Consider the following 21,213-nt stretch of genomic DNA (forward strand, 5'->3'; position numbering starts at 1 on the left):
GCTTCAATTCCTGACTTGGTTCACTGTCTGTACAGAAACTGTATGTTCTATGTTTGTGGATTTCTTCCCAGTCTGAAAGATGTGCTGGTTAGGTGCATTGGCTATGCTAAATTGTGTACCTGAGCAAGTGCTAGTATGTAGCAATGGGATTTTCAGTAACTTCATTGCAGTGTTAATGTAAGTCTACTTGTGACTAACTAATAAACTTAAACTTTTATCCAGTTCTGCTATTGTCCTTGGATGACTTGTAATTCAGTACAGACTGAAGATGGTTAACTTTGTAAAATTCTTGGTATTAAGCTTTGTTCTATTGACTACAGAATTTAAGTAAATCATCCTATCCTTTTAGTATTGTGAATCAGTTATAGAATGTACAGTTTCTGTATACATTCACAAATGGAACAGTGAGTGGGCTGTACAAGTGGCCCTCCCTCTCAGTTGAGCCATAAGATTGAAATCTGCCATGTTTATGACCCTTGAATAAGATTGGAATAATTCCATGCTGAATATCTCAATTAACAGCACTTCAAAGCAATGTTCATACTGGATTGGACACAAGAACCCCACAACTCACTTCATGCATTTTTCAGTTTTTCTCCTACCACTATGACTATGTAGAGGTGGAACATAGTCAAAATATTTTATGGACTGCAGTCAACCCAAATGGGCCACATGCAAATTGCTAATAACTAAGAGGCTGGGGCCTGCAGATAAATGCATTTGGGGTTTAGTGATCTGTAAAGATGTCAATCACAGTTGTTCCTCTAGTTTGATTTAAAGCAGCAAAATGGCAAGAGGAAAATAGTTCAAGATCACATTATAATCATTTATTGCAACATCCAGTAAATGGTAAACTTTTAGCAGGAATGCAGGTTAAAGGGGTTCAGAATTACACACTTTTACACTTACACTTCTAGCAGTCAACAATATTTTCTTACACAGGTTGTATTTGGTCTAAAGAAAGATTGTCTGATTTAGTGTACTGCACATCTCAGTCCCTGACTTTTCCAGTTTAGTTTCCACAATTTCAAAAAAATTCAGTACAAAAAGTTATCTTTCAAAATTGGACCTTTAACTAGCTAAGCAACGTGGATGGGAAGGATGCAGGATTAAGCTTGTGGGAGGCCTGCACCATAGGAAACCCAAGTGAAGGCCAAAAACCATGAAAGAGGGCAGTGGTTGTCAAACTGGGACCTGCAAAAACAGAGCAAAGGGGTTTGTTGCAAGCTGAGTGTGCAGTAAACATCACACAAGGGTACAAAGTGAGAAGTAACCTTATCCGTCTCACTAATTTTTGCAAGTACCCATTATTTACATGTAGCACTCCTAACGAAATAGACCACCCTGATCAAATTAACTAAACCATTTGAAGGGATCTTTCAACCAGAAGTTTGAGAACTGTAGAACTAAAGATATGGAGTGCAAATGAACCCATGCTTGTCTCCTTCCCAGAGGAGACTGAACAATAATTGATGCACTTCTACCTTGTACATGATACAGGGCCATCTCTGAAGGTGTGAGGGATAAGCCAAGTTGCTAGGGAAAAGGTTTTGCAACCCCTTGGCTTCTGGCATCCATTCTGGGTTACTGATTATAGGTCTATCTCAGCACTGCCCTTAATTTATCAAAATCCAGTGGTTTTGAACAAAAACCAATTTGTTTAACTAACCAGTAGAAATACCAATTGTGGAGCCTATCTCAATAGTTATTCTCAATAACAGCATCAGCAGGAGGATGTGGAAATGCCAGGTCAGACAGGGGTAAACATAGTAAGAAGTCTCACAACACCAGGTTAAAGTCCAACAGGTTTATTTGTAGCAAACACCACTAGCTTTCAGAACTGGCTGTTCCTTATCAGGTGAGTAGGAGTTTGATCACAAACAGCATGTAAAGACAATTCAAATCATTAATCAAGTCTTAAAGGTACAGAGCATGAGTGGAGAGAGCATTAAGCACAGGTTAAAAAGATACATATTGGCTGGTGATTGTCAAGCAGTATTCATTCATCCATTGTCATAGCATCTGCATAGTCTCCCTAGTATACCATGCCTCAGGACATCCACTTGACAAATCACCAGGCAAGCCTGTTGGGGAACACTTGAGCAGTCACTGGCATCTGGCCTCTTCTTCAGGTAAGCATTCTCCAAGACAGCCTTCACAACAGCACAGAATCACTGAGCAGAGACTGATAGCCAAGTTCTGCACATGAGGATGGCCTCAACCAGGATTTGGGTTCATGTCACACTAGCTGTAACTCCCATAACTTGCCTGGACTTGCAAAATCTCATTAACTTTTCCAGCTGGAAATAATACACATCTTTTTAACCTGTGCTTAATGCTTTCACCACTCACATTGCATGTACCTTTAAGACTGGATTAGCTATGAAAACTCACATTCCAATCATTATTCATGTAAATTGAGTGTGTCTTTATATGCCCTGTTTGTCATCATGAGGAGACAGCAAAGAGCTTACACCCATGCTAATCCTCTTGAGTTAAAGTACACTTACTTTATTGACTGATGTATACACCTTTCTGCTCCTGTTATTTAGATTTTAATACCTTTTTTGTGAACAGTGAATTAAACCCAATTCTCACTTATTCAGTGATGGTATAGACAGAAACCAGCTATTCACCTAGCATCTAGTGACTGATTACACAACCTAAGCAGAATATAGGTTATCTGCTCACTTGTAAATCACAATTTTTTCTTTAGAAGATTGAAACATAAGAAATAAGAGAAGGATTAGGCCATCTAGCCCCTCAAGCCTACTCCACCATTCAATAAGATCATGGCTGATCTGATAGTGGATTCAGTTCCACTTTTCCACCCACTCCCCATAACCCTTAATTCCCTTATTGGTTAAAAAGTCTGTGACTAAAACACATTTAACTCTACTGCTTCATTGGGTAGAGAATTCCAAAGATTCACTACCCTCTGGGAGAAGTTCCTCCTCAACTTTGTTCTAAATTGACTCCCACGTTGTTTTGAGGCTATGCCCTCTAGTTCATGTTTCCATTGCAAGTGGAAATAACCTCACTGCTTCTACCCTGTCTAGCCCCTTCATTATCTTATATATCTCTAAGATTTCCTCTCAACCTTCTAAACTCCAATGATTACAGACCCAGTCTACTCAATCTCTCCTCATAAGCTAACCTCCACACCTCCGGAATCAACATGGTGAACTTTCTCTGTACCCCCTCCAAAGCTACTATATCCTTTCTTAAATAAGGGGACCAAAATTGTACACAGTACTCCAAGTGCAGCCTCACCAGTACCTTGTACAGTTGCAGCACGACCTCCCCGCTTTTATACTCCATCCCTCTCACGAGAAAGGCCAACATTCCATTTGCCTTGATCACATGCTGCACCTGCAAACTGAGTTTTTATGATTCATGCACAAGGAACCCCAGGTCCCTCTGCACAGTAGCATGTTGTAATTTTTCACTGTTTAAATAATAGTCCATTTTACTATTATTTCTTCGAAAGTGGATAACCTCACACTTACCAACATAATACTCCATCTGCCAGATCCTTGCCCACCCACTTAGCCTATCCAAATCTCTCTGCAGACTGTGTCCTCCACGTAATTTGCTTTCCCACTCATCTTTGTGTCATCCGCAAACTTTGTTACCCCAGATTTGATCCCCTCCTCCAGATCGTCTATGTACATGGTAAATAGTTGAAGCCCCAGCACTGATCCCTGCAGCACGCCAGTAGTCACTGATTGCCAACCAGAAAAGCACTCATTTATTCCGACTCCCTGCTTTCTATTAGATAGCCAATCCTCAATCCACATTAACACTTTACCCCCAACTCCTTGTACCTTTATCTTATGCAGCAACTTTTTGTGAGGCACCTTATCGAATGCCTTTTGGAAGTCTAAATACACCACATCCACCAGTTCCCCTCTGTCAACCACACTCGTCATATCCTCATAAAATTCCAGTAAATTAGTCAAACATGACTTTCCCTTCATGAATCCATGCTGCTTCTGTTTGATTGAACCATTCTTTTCCAGGTGTCCTGCTATTTCTTCCTTAAATGATAGATTCCAGCATTTTCCCAACTACGGATGTTAAGCTAACCAGCCTGTAGTTACCTGTCTTTTATCTACCTCTTTTTAAACAGTGGTATTACATTAGCTGTTTTCCAATCAACTGGCACCTCCCCAGAGTCCAGCAAATTTTGATAAATTACAACTAATGCATTTGCTATTACTTCTGCTGTTTCTTTTAGTACCCTGGGATGCATTCCATCTGGACCCAGGGACTTGTCTACCTTTAGTCTCATTAACCTACCCAGCACTACCTCTTTAATAATAATGATCATTTTAAGGTCCTCACCCCCTACACTCCCATGACCTTTAATTATTGGTATGCTATTTGTGTCCTCCACCGTGAAGACCAATGCAAAAAACTTGTTTATGTTTTTCTCATTTCCCATTATTAAATCCCCTTTCTCATCTTCTAAGGGACCAACGTTTACTTTAGCCACTCTTTTCCGTTTTATATATTTGTAAAAACTTTTACTATCAATCAATTTTTATATTTTGTGCTAGTTTACTTTCATAATCTATCTTTCCTTTCTTTATTGCTTTTTTAGTAGTTCTTTGTTATTTTTTAAAGCTTTCCCAATCTTCTAATTCCCCAATAATTTTGGCCACTCTGTATGCATTGGTTTATAATTTGATACTCTCTTTTATTTCCTTGTTATCCATGGCTAGTAATCCCTTTTCTTACATTCCTCCTTTTTCACTGGCATATATTTTTGCTGAGCAGAGAAAAATCTCCTTAAAAATCCTCCAGTTCCTCAACTGTCCCACCAATTAGTCTGTGTTCCCAGTCTACATCAGCCAACTCTGTCCTCATCCTATTGTAATCCCCCTTGTTCAAGCAGAGGACCTCTGTATTAGAAATTCAACCATATTGTGATCACTCATTCCAAGAGGATCCCTCACAAGAAGATCATTAATTTTACCTGTCTCATTACACAGGACCAGATCCAAGATAGCTTGCTCCCTCGTAACTTATTTTTTTGAGGAAACTATCATCTCGACAGCATTCTAAGAACACTTCCTCAAGTCCACCGCATCCGACTTGACCAATCAACTCAAGTGCATAATACAGTATTGTTTAGCTTTTTTGTATAATTATTTTGAGAATGCTAATTGCAAATTGCTGGATGAAGTCACTAATGACTTCCTTCCATAAGCTTTTATTCTCTAGTCCCAGTGGGATGGGACAGAGGATATCTTCTCAATGTACCAACAGAAATCAAATGCAATTAACAGTCAAGAATGTTAACCTACAAATCTTGAGTACTAGAAACCTCCAGATGTTAATTTGTCCTGTTCTGTCACAGTGGTATTCCTTTGTTTTACAATCCACTCGAAAAGCTGCGATAAAGTGACACTCGAGTTTCTGTGCAAACTTGTTTGCAAAAGCCCAAATCTGCTGCAAGTGTGATCACTTTTTGGAACAAGCAATCGCAAGCATAGAGTGGCATCACCAGGAGATGAGCTTTTTCAATTGACTTGTACTGTTCTTGGTTTAAGTTGACAAATCTCTAGTCTGTAAGCATGTCCCTGAGCATCCGGTCACTTGTCATTTTAATTCTCAACCCCAATCCCACACTGACTTTTGCTTCATGTGAGGTTTAAGGAGCAACACCAATTTCCTGACTCATTTAATTCAACAACTTCCGATCATAACCAAGTCCTGGAACTATTTCTGTTGCCATTTTCAGCTCTTCGAAACCCATTTTATTTATTTTCTTGTCTTATTACTGCTACACTTTTGCCTTGCTCCATCATTCCCTTTTAACATTGTTCTCTTCAGCCTTTCACCCCATCACAAACCTTTCCTTTCATTCTTTCTGTCCTTCCCTGCCTCTATTTGCTTAACCTGAAAATTATTCTTCCATTGCGACATCGGGTTATAGATCAGAAATGTTAACCAATTCTCTACAGATTCTCCCTAAATTGCTGATTACTTGCAGTATATTTCATCTTTCTTCTACTTCCCTACTAATTTTGGCCACTGTATGCATTGGTTTTTAATTTGATACTCTCCTTTATTCCCTTAGTTATCCATGGCTGGTTATCCCTTTTCTTACATCCCTTCTTTTTCACTGGAATATATTTTTGCTGAGCACTGAAAAAATCTCAAAAATCCTCCACTGCTCCTCAACTGTCCCACCAATTAATCTGTGTTCCCAGTCTACATTAGCCAACTCTGCCCTCATCAGATTGTAATCCCCCTTGTTCAAGCAGAGGACATCTGTATTAAAAATTCAACCATATTGTGATCACTCATTCCATTGGTTTTTAATTTGATAGTCTCCTTTATTTCCTTAGTTAACCATGGCTGGTTATCCCTTTTCTTACATCCCTTCTTTTTCACTGGAATATATTTTTGCTGAGTGCTGAAAAAAAAAACCAAAATCCTCCACTGTTCCTCAACCATCCCACCAAGAGCTGCTCTAGGTTTGTACAAATCCTGTGATCAAGAGTCATTTAGAGCCACATGGGTTTGTCCTGTAGATGATGGTGTAGGATAAGGTCATTGGACTAGCAATCCTGAAGTCTAGGTTAATGTTCTGGGTTCAAATCACATCACAGCAGCTGATGGAATTGCAAACTAGACTCAGTGACTGTGAAACAGCAAATTGTAAATATCTCAGATTCACTCAAGTCTTTTAAAAGGAAGGAATTGTCATCCTTGGCCTTAAGAAAAAACATTAAGCAAAAATGGTAGGGGTGACAGCCTTGGTGGGACATGAATGAAAATAAAACAAAAAAATTAAAATATTATTCCCAGAGCTGATGATGCACCCCAACATCATGACATCCACCAGGCACAGAAGGCCTGAAGTTTGCCAGTGGACACTGCCTACTCCCTCAGGCCACCTGGCTGCAAAAGAGGGGCAAATGTCCACCCACTGCCTGGACCTGTTAACGGATATGAGGAGTTCCACCTCTCTCTGCAGCGGGTGGCCAAACACAGAGTGTGGGGCTAAAGTGAAAGCAAAAATTGAGGAACAGTCCCTTCAAATAGCAAAAAAAGGGACTGCAACCTTGGGCAATCTACATGAATGTGGAACACAGACACTCCTTGGCTGCAGAAAAAGGCACACAACCTAGGAGTCTATAAACGACGAACTACGGTTGCATGGCACTGATGAGTGCCAGGTTCCTGATGGAGAAAAGGGGGACGCCCTCAGAGAGCCCTCCACTGAGGTCCTCCCCCACTGCCAGACAGCAGAACAGGGCATCAGGGTGTATCTGACGGTGGAGGAAGGCAAGAAGGTGAACGGTGAGTAGCAGCAGGCCACAAAGCAAACTCCTTCGCGCCAAATGGAAAGACAAAGAATCCTTGGCCTATATGTGACTCTGACTCTTAACTGTTTTCAAGGGCAATTAGGGATGGGCAATAAATGCTGGTCTTGCCACATATTGGCTGATGCCCACACATTGAATTTGCAAGACTACAGTTGCCTGCACACTTAAATGGGCAAAACATTCTCAATTCGTGAACAAACAAACCATATAAATCAGAACTAAAATATTTGTAACTCACTTGCTTAAAATTATACAATCTTTGCTGCTTTTTCCATTTGATTCTCTTTGGATTTTGATATCTGGGTTTGTGGGGTAACTGCAATAACTGGACACAGGCTTCACCTTGATCTAAATTGATCTCATTCAACCAGTGTGCAACTTGTAAATTATATTTTAACATCTTGAAGATGGCATCCACATACATTAATCCTGCCTTGTTTTTATAACTCTAAATCAAGGTTCACTAATAATCTCTGGGATTATTTAATGAAGGTAAAAGGTCCAGACCCTTCCCCTAGGATGAACTATGTCCATAAATTCTTCCTCCTGCCCTGGCTGTTTCCCTGTTCCAGCCAGCAATCTGCAGCAAGTTCCCAATCTGTCTTATTGTTCAGGGCCAAATGCTTGGTAGAAAAAAAATGTAATGACCCAAACACCTCTTCTGGCTGCAGAGGGACAACAGCGAAGAGATAAATGATCTTCCCCAATAGCATGAGGGATGCTGTAGAAATAAAGTGGGGAAAAATGTAATTTTAATCTGTTATAGTTTCCCCATTTACAGTGCAAATTGAAGCAGTTGGTATTCTGAGTGTCAACTAAGGAGGGCGAGACGCCATTCTCCTTTAAAAGGATGGGTAATATCTCAGCAAAATGGGATGTCTCCACCAGTGGCCACTAAATTGGGCAGTAGAATGAGTTTCCTAATGGATAAATGAGATGCTCCATTGCCTTCAGCTCCTAAACTGAGCCCCATTCAAAACTCAATACTGACTCCCATTGATCTAATTTTTAAGAGGGAGTGATATCTTGGCAATTATTTTTAAACAGACATCCTTCCTTTAAAAATGAAAATACATTTCTTTTTAAATATATATCTTTAGAATTATTTATGGGACAGGGGGAAATTGATGAGGTAATGTTAGCAGAAACATCCATCAGAGGTTTAGCAGCACTGGGTGGTTACACAGCAGGAGTGTGCGTTGGTGTGCTTGGCTGCTTCAGGCCAATGGTCGTACACAGCCAACCTGCAAAATCCACCTTTTCCGCCTCCGATCGCTTGATGAAAGCATGTGCCTGTGACAGAGAGAGAGATTTGTGAAAACAAAGATCATTGGTTAAATGAGACAATCAGACTTGGACATCAATCACCATTCCTGCATCATCACTGGCTCAAAATCGTGGAATGTCTAAACAGCACTGTGGGAGTCTGGCATTAGGACAACTGCAATTGAGCCATAAATGCTGGCTTTGCCAACACTAACTACGTCCTCAGAATTCTTTTAACATTGCAAATCAAGTCACAATAAGTCACCTTCGACAAGGTATTGCATGGTAGGTTGTTGCATACGATTAGATCACACGGGATCCAGGGTGAGGTAGCTAAATGGGTACAAAATTGGCTTGTTGAGAAGTCAGAGGGTGGCTGTAGAGGGTTGTTTTCCAAATTTGGAGCTTATGACCAGCGGTGTGCCTCAGGGATCAGTGCAGAGCCCACTGTTATTTGTCATTTATATTAATGATTTGGATGAGAATATAGGGGATAAGAATGTAGGAACTTACTATTAGTAAGTTTGCAGATGACACCAAGATTGGTAGCATAGCGGACAGTGAAGAAAGTCATCTCCAATTGCAACAGGATCTTGATCAATTGGGCCAGTGGGGTGACGAATGGTAGAGTGAGTTTAATTTACATAAGTGCAAGGTGATGCACTTTGGAAGATCGAACCAGGGCAGGACTTACTCAGTTAATGGTAGGGCGTTGGGGAGCATTATAGAACAAAGAGATCTAGTGGTACAGGTTCATAGCTCCCTCAAAGTGGAATCACAAGTGGACAGAGTGGCAAAGGCGGCATTCAGCATGCTTAGTTTCATTGGACAGAACATTGAATATAGGAGCGGGACATCTTGCTGAAGTTGTACAAGACATTAGTAAGGCCACACTTGGAATACTGTGTAAGGTTCTGGTCACCCTATTACAGAAAGGTGATTATTAAACTAGAAAGAGTGCAGAAAAGATTTTCTAGGATGCTACCAGGACTTGATGGATCAAGTTATAAAGGAAAGGCTGGATAGACTGGGACTTTTTCCACTGGAGTGTAGGAGATTTAAGGGGTGATCTTACAGAGGTCTATAAAATAACAGAGGGGCATAGATCAGCTAGATAGTCAATATCTTTTCCCAAAGGTAGGGAGTCTAAAACTAGAGAGCATAGGTTTAAGGTGAGAGGGGAGAGATACAAAAAAGTGTCCAGAGGGGCAATTTTTTCTACACAGAAGGTGGTGTGTGTTTGGAACAAACTGCCAGAGTAGTAGTAGAAGCGGGTACAATTTTGTCTTTTTAAAAGCACTTAGACAGTTACATGGGTAAGATGGTAAAGAGGGAAATGGGCCAAATGCAGGCAATTGGGATTAACTTAGTTGAAAAAAAAAGGGCGGCACGGACAAGTTGAGCCAAAGGGCCTGTTTCCATGCTGTAAAGCTCCGTGACTCTGTTGCAATTGTAGAGCATAGAAAGAGGCCCAAGATGGTGCATTTCAGTAGAAAGAACAAGGAGAGACAATCTGAATAAGAGGTAAAATTCTTAAAGAGTTGCAGAAGCAGAGGGAGCTGGGTATATACGTGCATAAATCATTGAAGGTGGCAGGACAGGTGGAGAGAGCAGTTAATGAGGATATAGTATTCTGGACTTTATTAATGGGGGTACCGAGTACAAGAGCAAGGAGGTTATACTAAACTTGTACAAGACACTAGTTAGACCTCAGCTGGAATATTGTATACAGTTCTGGGCGCCACACTACAGGAAGGATGTGAACACGTTGGAGAGGGGGCAGAAGTTTACAAGAATCTATGGATGAGTAACTTCAGTTATGAGGATAGTGGAGAGATTGGGACTGTTCTCCCTGGAGCGAAGGCAGCTAAGAGGAGATTTGATAGAGATGTTCAAAATCATGAAGGAGCTGGACAGAGTGGATAGGGAGAAATCATTCCTGTTTGTAAAAGGATCAAGAACGAAAGGACGCAGATTTAAGTGATTTACAAAAGAAGCAAATGTGATGCGAGAGAAAACCTTTTCACCCAGTGAGTGGTTCGGGTCAGGAATGCACTGCCTGAAAGTGCAGTGGAGGCATTCAAGAGGGTATTGGGCAATTACTTGAATAGAAACAATGTGCAGGGATACAGGGAAAGGATGGGAGAATGGCCGTAGATGTAGTGTATCTAGAATTCCAGAAGGCATTTGATAAAGTGCTACATAAAAGGTTAATACACAAGGTGAGATCCCATGGGGTTGGCAGTAATACATTAGTTTCAATAAAGGATTGTCTAACCAACAGAAAGCAGGAAGTGGGGTAAGTTCTTTCTCGGGTTGGCAAGATGTAGTGTGGTTGCATAGGGTTCGGTCCTCAGGCCACATTGATTTACAATCTATATTAATGACCTGGATGCAGTGATAGCCAGATTTGTAGATGACACTAAAATAGGTGGGAATGCAATTTGCAATGAGGAAATAAGAAATTTACAAATTTATGGATACATTGGTGAGTGGACCAAAATTTAACCAGATAAATGTGAGGTTTTTCATTTTGGTCAGAGGAATAAAAAGGCAACTTATTATCTAAATGGAGGGGCCTTGAAAATGCTTTAGTACAGAGCGATCTGGGTGTCCTTGTGCACGAATTGCATAAAGTTAGTATGCAGGTGCAGCAAGTAACAAGGAAGGCAAATGTTGGCATTCATTACTAATGGAATAAAGTATAAAAGTAGGGAAGTGCTGTTGCAACTGTATAGAACACTGGTGAGACTGCATCCAGAGAACCGTGCACAGTTTTGGTCTCCTTATTCGAGGAAGGAAATAAATCAGCAGAGGTGGTTCACAGAAGGTTCCCTAAATTGATTCCAGGAATTAAGGACTTGTGAAGAAATTGAGCCATTTAGATCTATACTCGCTGGAGTTTAGAACGAGGGAAGATTTAATCGAGGTATACAAGATGCTAAAGGGAACTGACAATGATAGACGGAGAGCAGGTGTTTCTCTTTGTTGAACATAGTTTTAGGTTAAGCGGTGGCAGATTTGAAACAGAAATGAGCAGCCATTGCTACAGTTAAAGGGTGGTGAATCTGTGGAATTTTTCTACCCCAGAGTGCAGCGGACGCCGGAACACTAAACAAACTTCAGATTGATAGGTTTGTAATTAGTAGCAGGAGGAAGGGATTGGGCAGTGGACAGGATGGAGGAGATGAGGTTGCGATGAGATCAGCCATAAATCAGATTGAATGGAGAAGCAGGCTCAAGGGGCTGAATGGCCTACCCCTGCTCCTAGTTCTTATGTAACAATTCTGTGACTTGGCTCATTGTGACTGAGTTGACACTTTGAAATAACCAGTGTCCAATTAGTCCCATTGTCCAACAACCAATTTATTTTTCAAGTTGAAATCTAATTTTTTAGAAGTTACAGTTGTATCAGCTTTCACTAGCTTTTTGAGAAGATTTCCAGGGATGAAGAGCTTTGATTACAAGACAGACTGGCAAATTTGGAGAAAGGTGGGGGGAGGTTGAGGGAAGAGTCAATCGAGGTGTTCAAAATCATGAGTGATCTGCACAGATAGGAATAAACTGTTCTCGTTGGTGGAAGGATTGAGAATGAGAGGGGGCAGATTTAAAGTAATCATCAAAAACCTTTTCACTCTGAGGGTTAAGATCTGGAATGCACTGCCTGAGGGAGAGTGTGATGGAGGCAGATTCAACTGAGGCTTTCAAGAGGGAATTGGATTATTACAAAATCTGGAAAAAAAAGAATGTGCAGGATTATGGTGAGGATGACAATGGGTGAATTGTGCTCTTAGAGGGCCAGCACACAAACAATGGGTCAAATGGCCACCTGTGCTGTAACCAGTGATTCTACGCATCCCAGAGTGCCTGGTTCTTTAGCCAACGAGTTTAAAATCTTTCCCCCGGTTCCCAAACTCCTGTCCATGGTAGAATTCTCCCATCCTTATCAGACTGATCACAATCATACTTTTTCAATAATTGCCTTTTGTAAGTTTATAACCAACCAGCAGGATCTTTGACTGTGGGGCGTTACATACAAGCCCAATCCTGTCTTCACCTGATGGGTATTTTTTCCACAGAATTTCTGGATTAGGATTAAAAACACATTGTTATTTTTACCTCAAACCCCTCCCTCTCTATTTGCATATCCCCAGTCTACCATTTTCAAATCTACAGAGGGTGGGGGGTGGTGGCTGGGGATCCAATTATAGCACCGATACCGGTGAAATGCTTCAGGGCCAAATAACCTAGCATGAAACAAGGGACACATTACTCACAATCTTGAAGAAACTGCTTTGTACCTTCATTGTAAAAAGTAATGGAATCATTATGACAACTTGGTGCTGTGATATTATCTGCAACTTGATTCAAAAACTTAAAAGTCAACACTGACTCACTCACCATAAGTTGCTTTAAATCTGCTCTCTCTGCAGGATTCTTTATCAAGCTTAAAGAAAAGAAAAATACTGTTAAGCATTGGTGTGATTTTTTTTTTTAAAAAGCCCTTTAAAAATAGCCACTTGATCAGTGCCTCATTTACTGCTGTAAAACATCCACTCCCTCCACCACTGACACACAGCGGCAGCCATGTGTACCATCCACAAGATCCAGTGCAGTGACTTGCCAAGACTCCTTCATCGCACCTTCCAAAACTGCAACCTCTACCATCGAGAAGGACAAGGGCAGCAGATACCTGGGAACACCACCACCTGGAAGGTCCATTTCAAGTCACTCACCATTCTGGCTTGGAAACATATCACTGTTCCTTTACTGCCACTGGGTCAAAATCCTGGAACTCCCTTCCTAACAGACTGTGGGTGTACCTACACCACATGGACTGCATCACCGCCACCTTCTCAAGGGGCAATTAGGGATGGGCAACAAGCGCTGGCTCAGCCAGTGATGGTCACATCCATGGAAGGATATTTAAAAAGCAGCTTTGAGAGTTCTTTCCATGACATTCCCTGCATCCTGCAGGCTGCCAGGGAGAGAAGCCAAGTCAAGGACACAGACGTCTTGGAAATTCAATGGATTTTTAAAACGCAATAAGACTGCCACTGAGTGTGAGAACTCTCTCTCCCAACTTCAGATCGTGCCACAGAAAAGTTGAAAGAAATGGGAGAGATTGAAGAACGAACAGGGAATTATCTTTATAAATAGTGTTTTAGATCCATCCTACCAAGAGGAAAACATTGATTGGTTCAGAGCAGATCAGCCAAACCAATCACTGTACCCTTTGTGGCTGCTTCCTGGATTTTAACTCTAATTTTTTCAAAGTCAAAATAGTCAATTCCTTTAAATTAAATCAAGACACAGAGCTTAGTTGAAATGCTCTGAAGCACTATGTTGATGCAAGGAGGGAGAGGTTCTGAAGTATTGGTATCTTCTTACTTAAGCCATCCTCATGTAGAGCAGGACTCTATCTCAGTCTTACTAAAAAGGACATGGATTACATTTTCAGCTTCCTGGCACGGGCAGCAGCTGTGCTCACTCATTCACCTGGTGGGTAGTTGTCAGAGTCTGGAGGTCAGGAGTTTGAGCTCTGCTGCAGAGGTTTGAGCAAGAACTGCAGGCTCAGCCTCCAGCAGTGTCTTCAGAATGAGGTCCAAGCCAAAGCCCCAGCTGGCTGGAAATGGCACCATTCTGAACAGCAAGCCCTATCACTAAAAATAGGCTTTCCCCTCATTATTACATTGTTGTTTAGGGGAGTTTGTTATGTTCAGCTTGACTATCGCACTCCCACTAGAGGGGCAACCGCATACCCAGAAATATTAGCAACACAATGTTTGGCGATGGTGCCCTGAGGTTATGAAAGGTTTCATATCACAGCACCAGGGACCCAGATTCAATTCCAGCCTCAGGTCACTGTGTGGAGTTTGCACGTTCTCCCTGTGTCTTTGAGGGTTTCCTCTAGGTGCTCCGGTTTCCTCTCTCAGTCCAAAGATGTGCGGGTTAGGTTGCCCCTTAGTGTCAGGGAGACTCGCTGGGTAAATATATGAATATACAGGACCGGGGTGGGATTGTGGTCGGTGCAGACTCGATGGGCAAATGGCCTTCTGCACTGTAGGGATTCTGTGATTGTACAATAATCTCAATTTATTTTATGTAATTCTGTATCTAACCACTAGAAGGAGGTTTTTTTTTGAGTAGAGACTATTGTGCATTCAATCCCTTGGTCTGTGTTTAAAATCCAACTATAGGAAAGGAACGTGATGATTAATAGGAGTAGACAATTGATCTGTAAGTTGGGAGGATTTGCCTGTCGGTGTAGGTTCAGCAGTCATTTTACACTCAATTCCAGCAGAGACAGACCATTGGGCCTAACCAGCCGGTGCCTGTGTTTATACTCCATACAAGTGCCCCCTCCACCCCGCTCATCATCTCAATCAATCAACATAACCTCCTGTCCCTTCCACCCTCACCTCAGGATTCCTTTTAAAAGCATTCACATCACCCCGAATGGAATTTCATACCTGGGTAAGGATGTTTCTCCCCCCAAACTTCCTACTGGGTTTATCTGTAACATGTCCAAGTTGTCTGACACTATAACTTTATTGAATTTTAACTGAAAAGGGGTTTTTCTTTCCTCTAAGACCTCCTTATGTAGCAGCTTATTAGCATAATATTACAGAGCAGGCAGGCAATTCAATCCTGTAAATCAAAAGAGGAAACGCTGAAAAATCTCAGCAGGTCTGGAGAGAAAAGACGTTGAGTCCAGGTGATCCAAAGGGATTCAGATCCCAGCATCCGCAGTAATTTGCTTTTAATTCAATCCCAGGCCAGTGTGGCTCTTTAAACTGGATCCTGGGGGAGCAGGGCGAGATTCCCTTCCTCTCCTTTTCCAACAGGAGAGTGCTTGGCCTAGTATGGCCTAGCTGAAAGGTGAAGTCACTGCTTGGAAACCTGTCAGTGCCATTCATCGCTGTCTTGAAACTCCGGACAGTCGACCGCTCTTGCACTGCCTGTGGCCGTGCAAACCTGCTATATTATTGGTCTCCCACACTGCCCTCAGGTGTGCAGGCCAACACTTGGAGCCCTGATGATGCGAGCAATGTGGCCAAACTCAGTTAAAATCCACGGTCAGGCTGTACAATTGATTCTGTGACTGGAGCTGATTGGAGACTAGAACAAAAAGGTGGTTACATAAATGTAGGCTAAAGTAAACACAGCTGTCAAAGCTATTCACTGCATCCAAATCCTTGTGTTGTTCCTGCAATGTAATATGGTGCTATATAAATGTAGGTCTTTCCTTCACCATCACTTAATTAACTGGGACACAATACAGACTTTTTTTTGCTAGAAGGTTTATTTGAATAAATAAAAACATGAATCAGTTCAGTCGCTGTTTGTGTTGATGGGCTGGCCAGTGATCCACCTGCCCACAGCTCCCTACAAACTACACAGTTCCCAACAAACGGTTCTCTCTCTGAATCTCCAGTCCACTGGTGTCAGCCCAGAGAACATACCCGAGACTGGGCAGTGAACCCACGCTGACACCTCCACCACAGCCCCACCACAACCCCCCACTACTCCCAGCTGTGGGCTCCTCCAAACTCCTCCTACTCACCATTTATTCACAAAGTCCTGGAATTCTTCACTAAATACCCCAGTTGGCAGCTTAGGGGGTGGCTGGAAAGAGAATTGACAAATAAGTAATTTAAAAACACAGAGATACCATTATTGAGCAGAATAAAAGTAGCAGGGAAGCAAAACCAGATATTAGAGAGACAGCAAATAAATAATGTGTAGTATTCCTGACAACAGATAGTGTGTTACAGCCTTAAAACCCTGCAGTAATAATGGATATAATTTGTAATATCCAGATTAAAAGCTTGATTATGTAATTTCCTGTAAGTAGCATGTTACTTCCTGTCACATGTTAGTGCACCTGCCAACTCAATGAGCAATGCCATGAGGGATCTGCTGTTTGACCCAAAAGGGGAAACGTGTACAAAACATATTGTTCATTCTTCACCCACACAACTGCAACCAGAGCCAGTCAAGATAGGAACATGAGGAGGCCATTCAGCCTGATCTACTGGAACCGTGGATGATCTGTATTTTAGCTCCGTACCGAGATACAAAATTCCTTACCCAATCCAAACAAAAATCAATCACACTTTTCAAAATTTCAAAGGCTTTGGGGGAAAAGAGGGTTCCAGATTTTCACAGGGACCAGAAGAAAACTTGTCTCAGGTCCATCTTAGTGGAAGTCGCTGTGATCATAACCAAAGATGTTGACTGGTCAGGCTAAATTGCCCCTTACTGTTAGGGGGACTAGCTGGGTAAATCTGTGGGGTTATGGGGATAGGACAATGGTGGGATCGTCATCAGCGCAGGCTCAATGGGCCAACTGGTGTCTTCCTACACCGTGGGGATTCTACAAAAACGCAAGATTTTTCTTTAACTGACAGCGATTGCTCTGGTTAGGCAACAACTCTGTTATTATTGTGTCAGGAAAAGATCCAGAGTGGTAGAAGGCAAACTAGCCAGGATTTGATCTTTTCTCATTTGGCAATTCTAATGTATCCACAGTCTGTTAACAGTAAGTCAGTCACGGTTCTCGGATCAAATAATGACCTGGAACTGAATCGTCATCAACGCCTTCAGGAGATAAAAAGTGAAGCAAATGACAAGCAGAACCTCAATCTCCAGAAAATGCTTCAAATACTCAGTAAGCATCTGTGAGGAGAAACAGTTAACACTCCAGCCCAATAACCCTTTGTCAGAACTGCTCTGAAATCCAAAAATGTTAGTTTCATTTCTCCCTTCACAGATGCTTCCTGACCATCTGAGTATTTCCTGCAATTTCCACTTATTCCAGATTTCCAGCATCCGCGGTATTTTACGTTAGATTAAAAGGAAAGATTGTGAAATTTGATGCATGGGTCCTTCATCAGACTCGGTCTTCAATTCTAACTAAACCACCTTGCCCGGTATTTCCCTGGGATGTTTCTTCTTTTAATTCGAACCTTTTGTTGCCAGTGGGGGAAGTTATCAGAAACTTTCTGCTGATGTGTGAGAAATCAGCCAGCAACTAACCATCGACAGACGTGAAGATTGGCATTTAAAATTAAAATTTGATGCAGTGTCAGAGTTCGGGTTCACCAGCTGCACGATAGCATCCCCTTTAAATCCATTTGAAAGAGGCAGTGACCTATTTTATACTTTAGCAATCAATCCACTGTGGTAGCCAATCCTGTTATTTTGTCAGGACCACTGACACGGGCCCAGCCCAAATGGCCTCTTTCTGTGCTATAAATCATAAGCCTTCTGCAAAGATCCTGAGTGAGAATCACTATGAAAAATAAAGCCAAATTATTGAGCCTGTTACAGAACGCGGGTCAGACTGAAATAGAGGAAAGGTAGAGTGTGGAACTGACCTCATTCACAATGTAATCCAACAGTTCAAATATAGCCATGGGAGGCCGACAATCCACACCAAAAGCTGCAACAAAATAAACAAATCCATTTAAAACACCATGACAGGAGTGGTGGAAACTTGGACTGCCCAATCCCTCTATTCAACAACCTATTATCTATTCATTCAACGTGGGCAGCATGGTGGCACTGTGGCTAGCACTGCTGCCTCTCAGCGCCGGGATTCCGGGTTCGATCCCAGCCTCGGGTCACTGTCTGTGTGGAGTTTGCACATTCTCCCCATGTCTGCATGGGTTTCCTCCTGTTTCCACCCACGCTCTGAAGATGTGCAGATTAGGCGAGTTTGACCATACTAAATTTGCAGGGTTACAGGAATAGGCAGGAAGGAGAGGCAGGGTCTGGGTAAGGTGCTCTTTCGAAGACCTGGTGCAGACTTGTTAGGCCAGATGGCCTCCTTCTGCACTGTGGGGACTCTATGGTTCTATGGGTGTTGCTGGTTAGGATGTCGGTGCAGATGCCGGCATTGCACTGGGGTAAACACAGGAGGAATCTCACAACACCAGGTTAAAGTCCAACAGGTTTATTTGGTAGCAAACACCACTATTTTCCAGACTCACCTGATGAAGGAGCAGCACTCCAAAAGCTAGTGGCGTTTGCTACCAAATAAAGCTGTTGGACTTTAACCTGGTGTTGAGAGACTTCTTACTGTGCTGCTGGTTAGGCCAGCATATATTACTCATCCCTAACTGGCCTTGAGAAGGTGGTGCCGTCTTGAACCGCTGCAGTCCCTGAGGTGTAGGTACACCCACAGAGCTGTTAGGGAGGGAGTTCTAGGATTTTGACCCAGTGACAGTGAAGGATATATTTCCAAGTCAGGATGACAAGTGACCTGGAGGAGAACTTCCAGGTGGTAGTGTTCCCATACACCTATCAATCATCCTTCTACACGGTAGTGGTCATGCGTTTGGAAGATGTGGTTTATGGAGCCTTGTTGAGTTCTTGCAGTGCATCTTGTAAATGATACTGAGTGAACTGCTCCAGCAATACATGCCCACATTATCCCACTGATACAACCTCACTATCTCAGATTTCACCCTGTGAATGATGGGAAATGAGTAGACAGCCTTAACTCACAGCTCCCTGGGCGTCCTGGCGATTGAGGATTCGGCTCCGAAGATGTTGAGTCTTCTCCCATTTGGCAGCCAAAGATTTGTTCGAGTTCCTTAGCATCAGGTGGAGGAATTGGATACCTGCCGATTGCCATCTCTACCAGAGAGAGGCCCATACTCCAGATATCCGACTGCACAGAGTAATGTGTCCCCTGGAGTCTTTCAGGCTGAAAGAAAGTCAAAATATAGAGGCCATGAGGTTAGTTCGTCTCAGATGCTTTCTCAGCTACATGTTCAGCCCATCATACCAATGCTAGCTCTTTGAAAGAGCTCTCCAATTAGTCCCCCTCCTCCTGTTCATTCTATACAGTCTTGTAAAACATTCATTCATTATCAGAATTGCTGCCGAGTGCTTCCAGCATATAGAATCCTTGCTGTGCAGAAGGAGGCCATTCGGCTCATCAAATCGGCACCAACTCTCCGAAAGAGCATCACATCCTGGCCCTCCCTTCTGCCCTATCCTGTGCCTTTACCTTGGCTATTCTACCTAACCTGCAGACCTAATGGGGACTGAGAGGGGAAAACTGGAGCACCCAGAGGAAACTCACGCAGACATGGGGAGAGCATGCAGAATCCACGCAGACAGTCCCCCAATTCTGGGTCCCTGGCACAGTGAAGCATGGTGCCACCATTTTCCTTATCTTGCTTCAGATTCCAAGATACAATTTTCCTGGAGCAAGTTTCCGCAGTGTCAGTAAGATCAAACCCCCCCACAATAATAACTGAACAGAACTTACCGACATATAAGATCTTGTCCCAACGAATGAGTTAGCCATGGAGTCAATCAGCTGTCCACTGACCCCAAAGTCACAGAGTTTGATTTCACCACGAGAATTCACCAAGATGTTCGAAGGTTTAACATCTGGAAAAGAAACACACTTTGGAAATACAAAACAAAATGATAGATGTCTGGCTACTGCTTTGACAGGATCCTTGGGAAAGGCAGCGCAGTTGAATTCGAACATAAGAAATAACCTTCATAAATTTCAACAGGCGAGAAAATTAAGCAGCAAATGTCGTCACAGGAATGTACAGATTTCACAACAAGAGGCAGGAACTGTCAACATTAATCATCATTTGGATAGTTGATGAAGGAGAAGCAACTTAAGGGAGTATTATAGGTAAATCTGAATACATACTCGTAAAGGAAAAACTTGAATGAGGAAGGAGTGGGACAAATTGTCAGCTCTTTCACAACAGCCAAGTGTGGGTGGAATGGGTCAAACAACCTCCTCCTCTTCTGTATCATTCTATGATAGAATTTGAATGAATGAATGCTTGACGTCTTAATTTTGGAGCAAAGATCAGTCGGCTGACTCTCAGCTGGACGTCCGCACGCATGAACATTGTGTGAAGACTGATAGCCACACCGAGATGAACAGCCTTTCACCACCTTGCATGCTGATTATAACCTCAGTGAGGGGTAATGGGAGAAAAAGCAATAAAGATGGATACCCAGCATAAAAATAGCTGCCCAGCACTTGAAGGGTTAAAAGACATTAAGCAGACACTGACTTTCAACACAAACCCTGCTTGAAATTACTTGAAATTTAAACCACAGGATAGACAGTTACTTGAATTAAACATACAGGGAACAAATACTGCAGGAAGCCAGGCACCTTAAAAGATAAAAGGTAGTCCTGGGACAATGGGGTCTGATAGGGAGATTAGCCACAAGTAGGAACAGGAATGCATAAATGCAGGAAAACCAATTACGGTATGAATAGACTGAAACTAAGTCACTGATAAAGAGGAAATGTATCCATTCATGGGACAATGTGATACTGAAATGATCATGTCGTGTACTTGTCCACAATGATGCGTTAAATGATGTTCACCCATTTGATTACAACGATGTGTTAACAGTGTCCGGTCCACCTATTGTGTAAAGGATACAAAGATGGACCACTCCTATTGTATCACTGAGAGAAGGTAGCTGCCCAGTACTGCAGAGTGCCAGTGCCTTTTTCTCCATGAACCTTCATTAAAACTGTATTGTTGCACCTTCAGTCTGACTCCGAAGTGGTAATTTTCCCACAACAGAGGGTTGTCAG

At 42.3% G+C, this 21,213-nt stretch overlaps 1 protein-coding gene across 1 annotated transcript in view; it reads right to left on the reverse strand.

Annotated features, from left to right (window-relative positions):
* Positions 1-802: 802 nt before the first annotated feature.
* The window catches only part of map2k1 (mitogen-activated protein kinase kinase 1), a 58,522-nt gene continuing 38,111 nt past the window's right edge, over positions 803-21,213 (reverse strand). Inside the window, exons 6-11 of the mRNA XM_080214196.1 lie at positions 19,897-20,021; positions 19,125-19,326; positions 17,993-18,057; positions 16,177-16,238; positions 13,011-13,056; positions 803-8,636 (exon numbers count right to left, since the gene is read on the reverse strand). Of these exons, the coding sequence (XP_080070322.1) occupies positions 8,523-8,636; positions 13,011-13,056; positions 16,177-16,238; positions 17,993-18,057; positions 19,125-19,326; positions 19,897-20,021 (614 nt within the window). The 3' untranslated portion in view covers positions 803-8,522. The remainder of the gene's footprint in view (positions 8,637-13,010; positions 13,057-16,176; positions 16,239-17,992; positions 18,058-19,124; positions 19,327-19,896; positions 20,022-21,213) is intronic.

This window comes from Carcharhinus amblyrhynchos, chromosome 28 (genome assembly GCF_965287045.1).
Source record: "Carcharhinus amblyrhynchos chromosome 28, sCarAmb.v2.hapA, whole genome shotgun sequence".
Classification (NCBI taxonomy): Eukaryota; Metazoa; Chordata; class Chondrichthyes; order Carcharhiniformes; family Carcharhinidae; genus Carcharhinus; species Carcharhinus amblyrhynchos.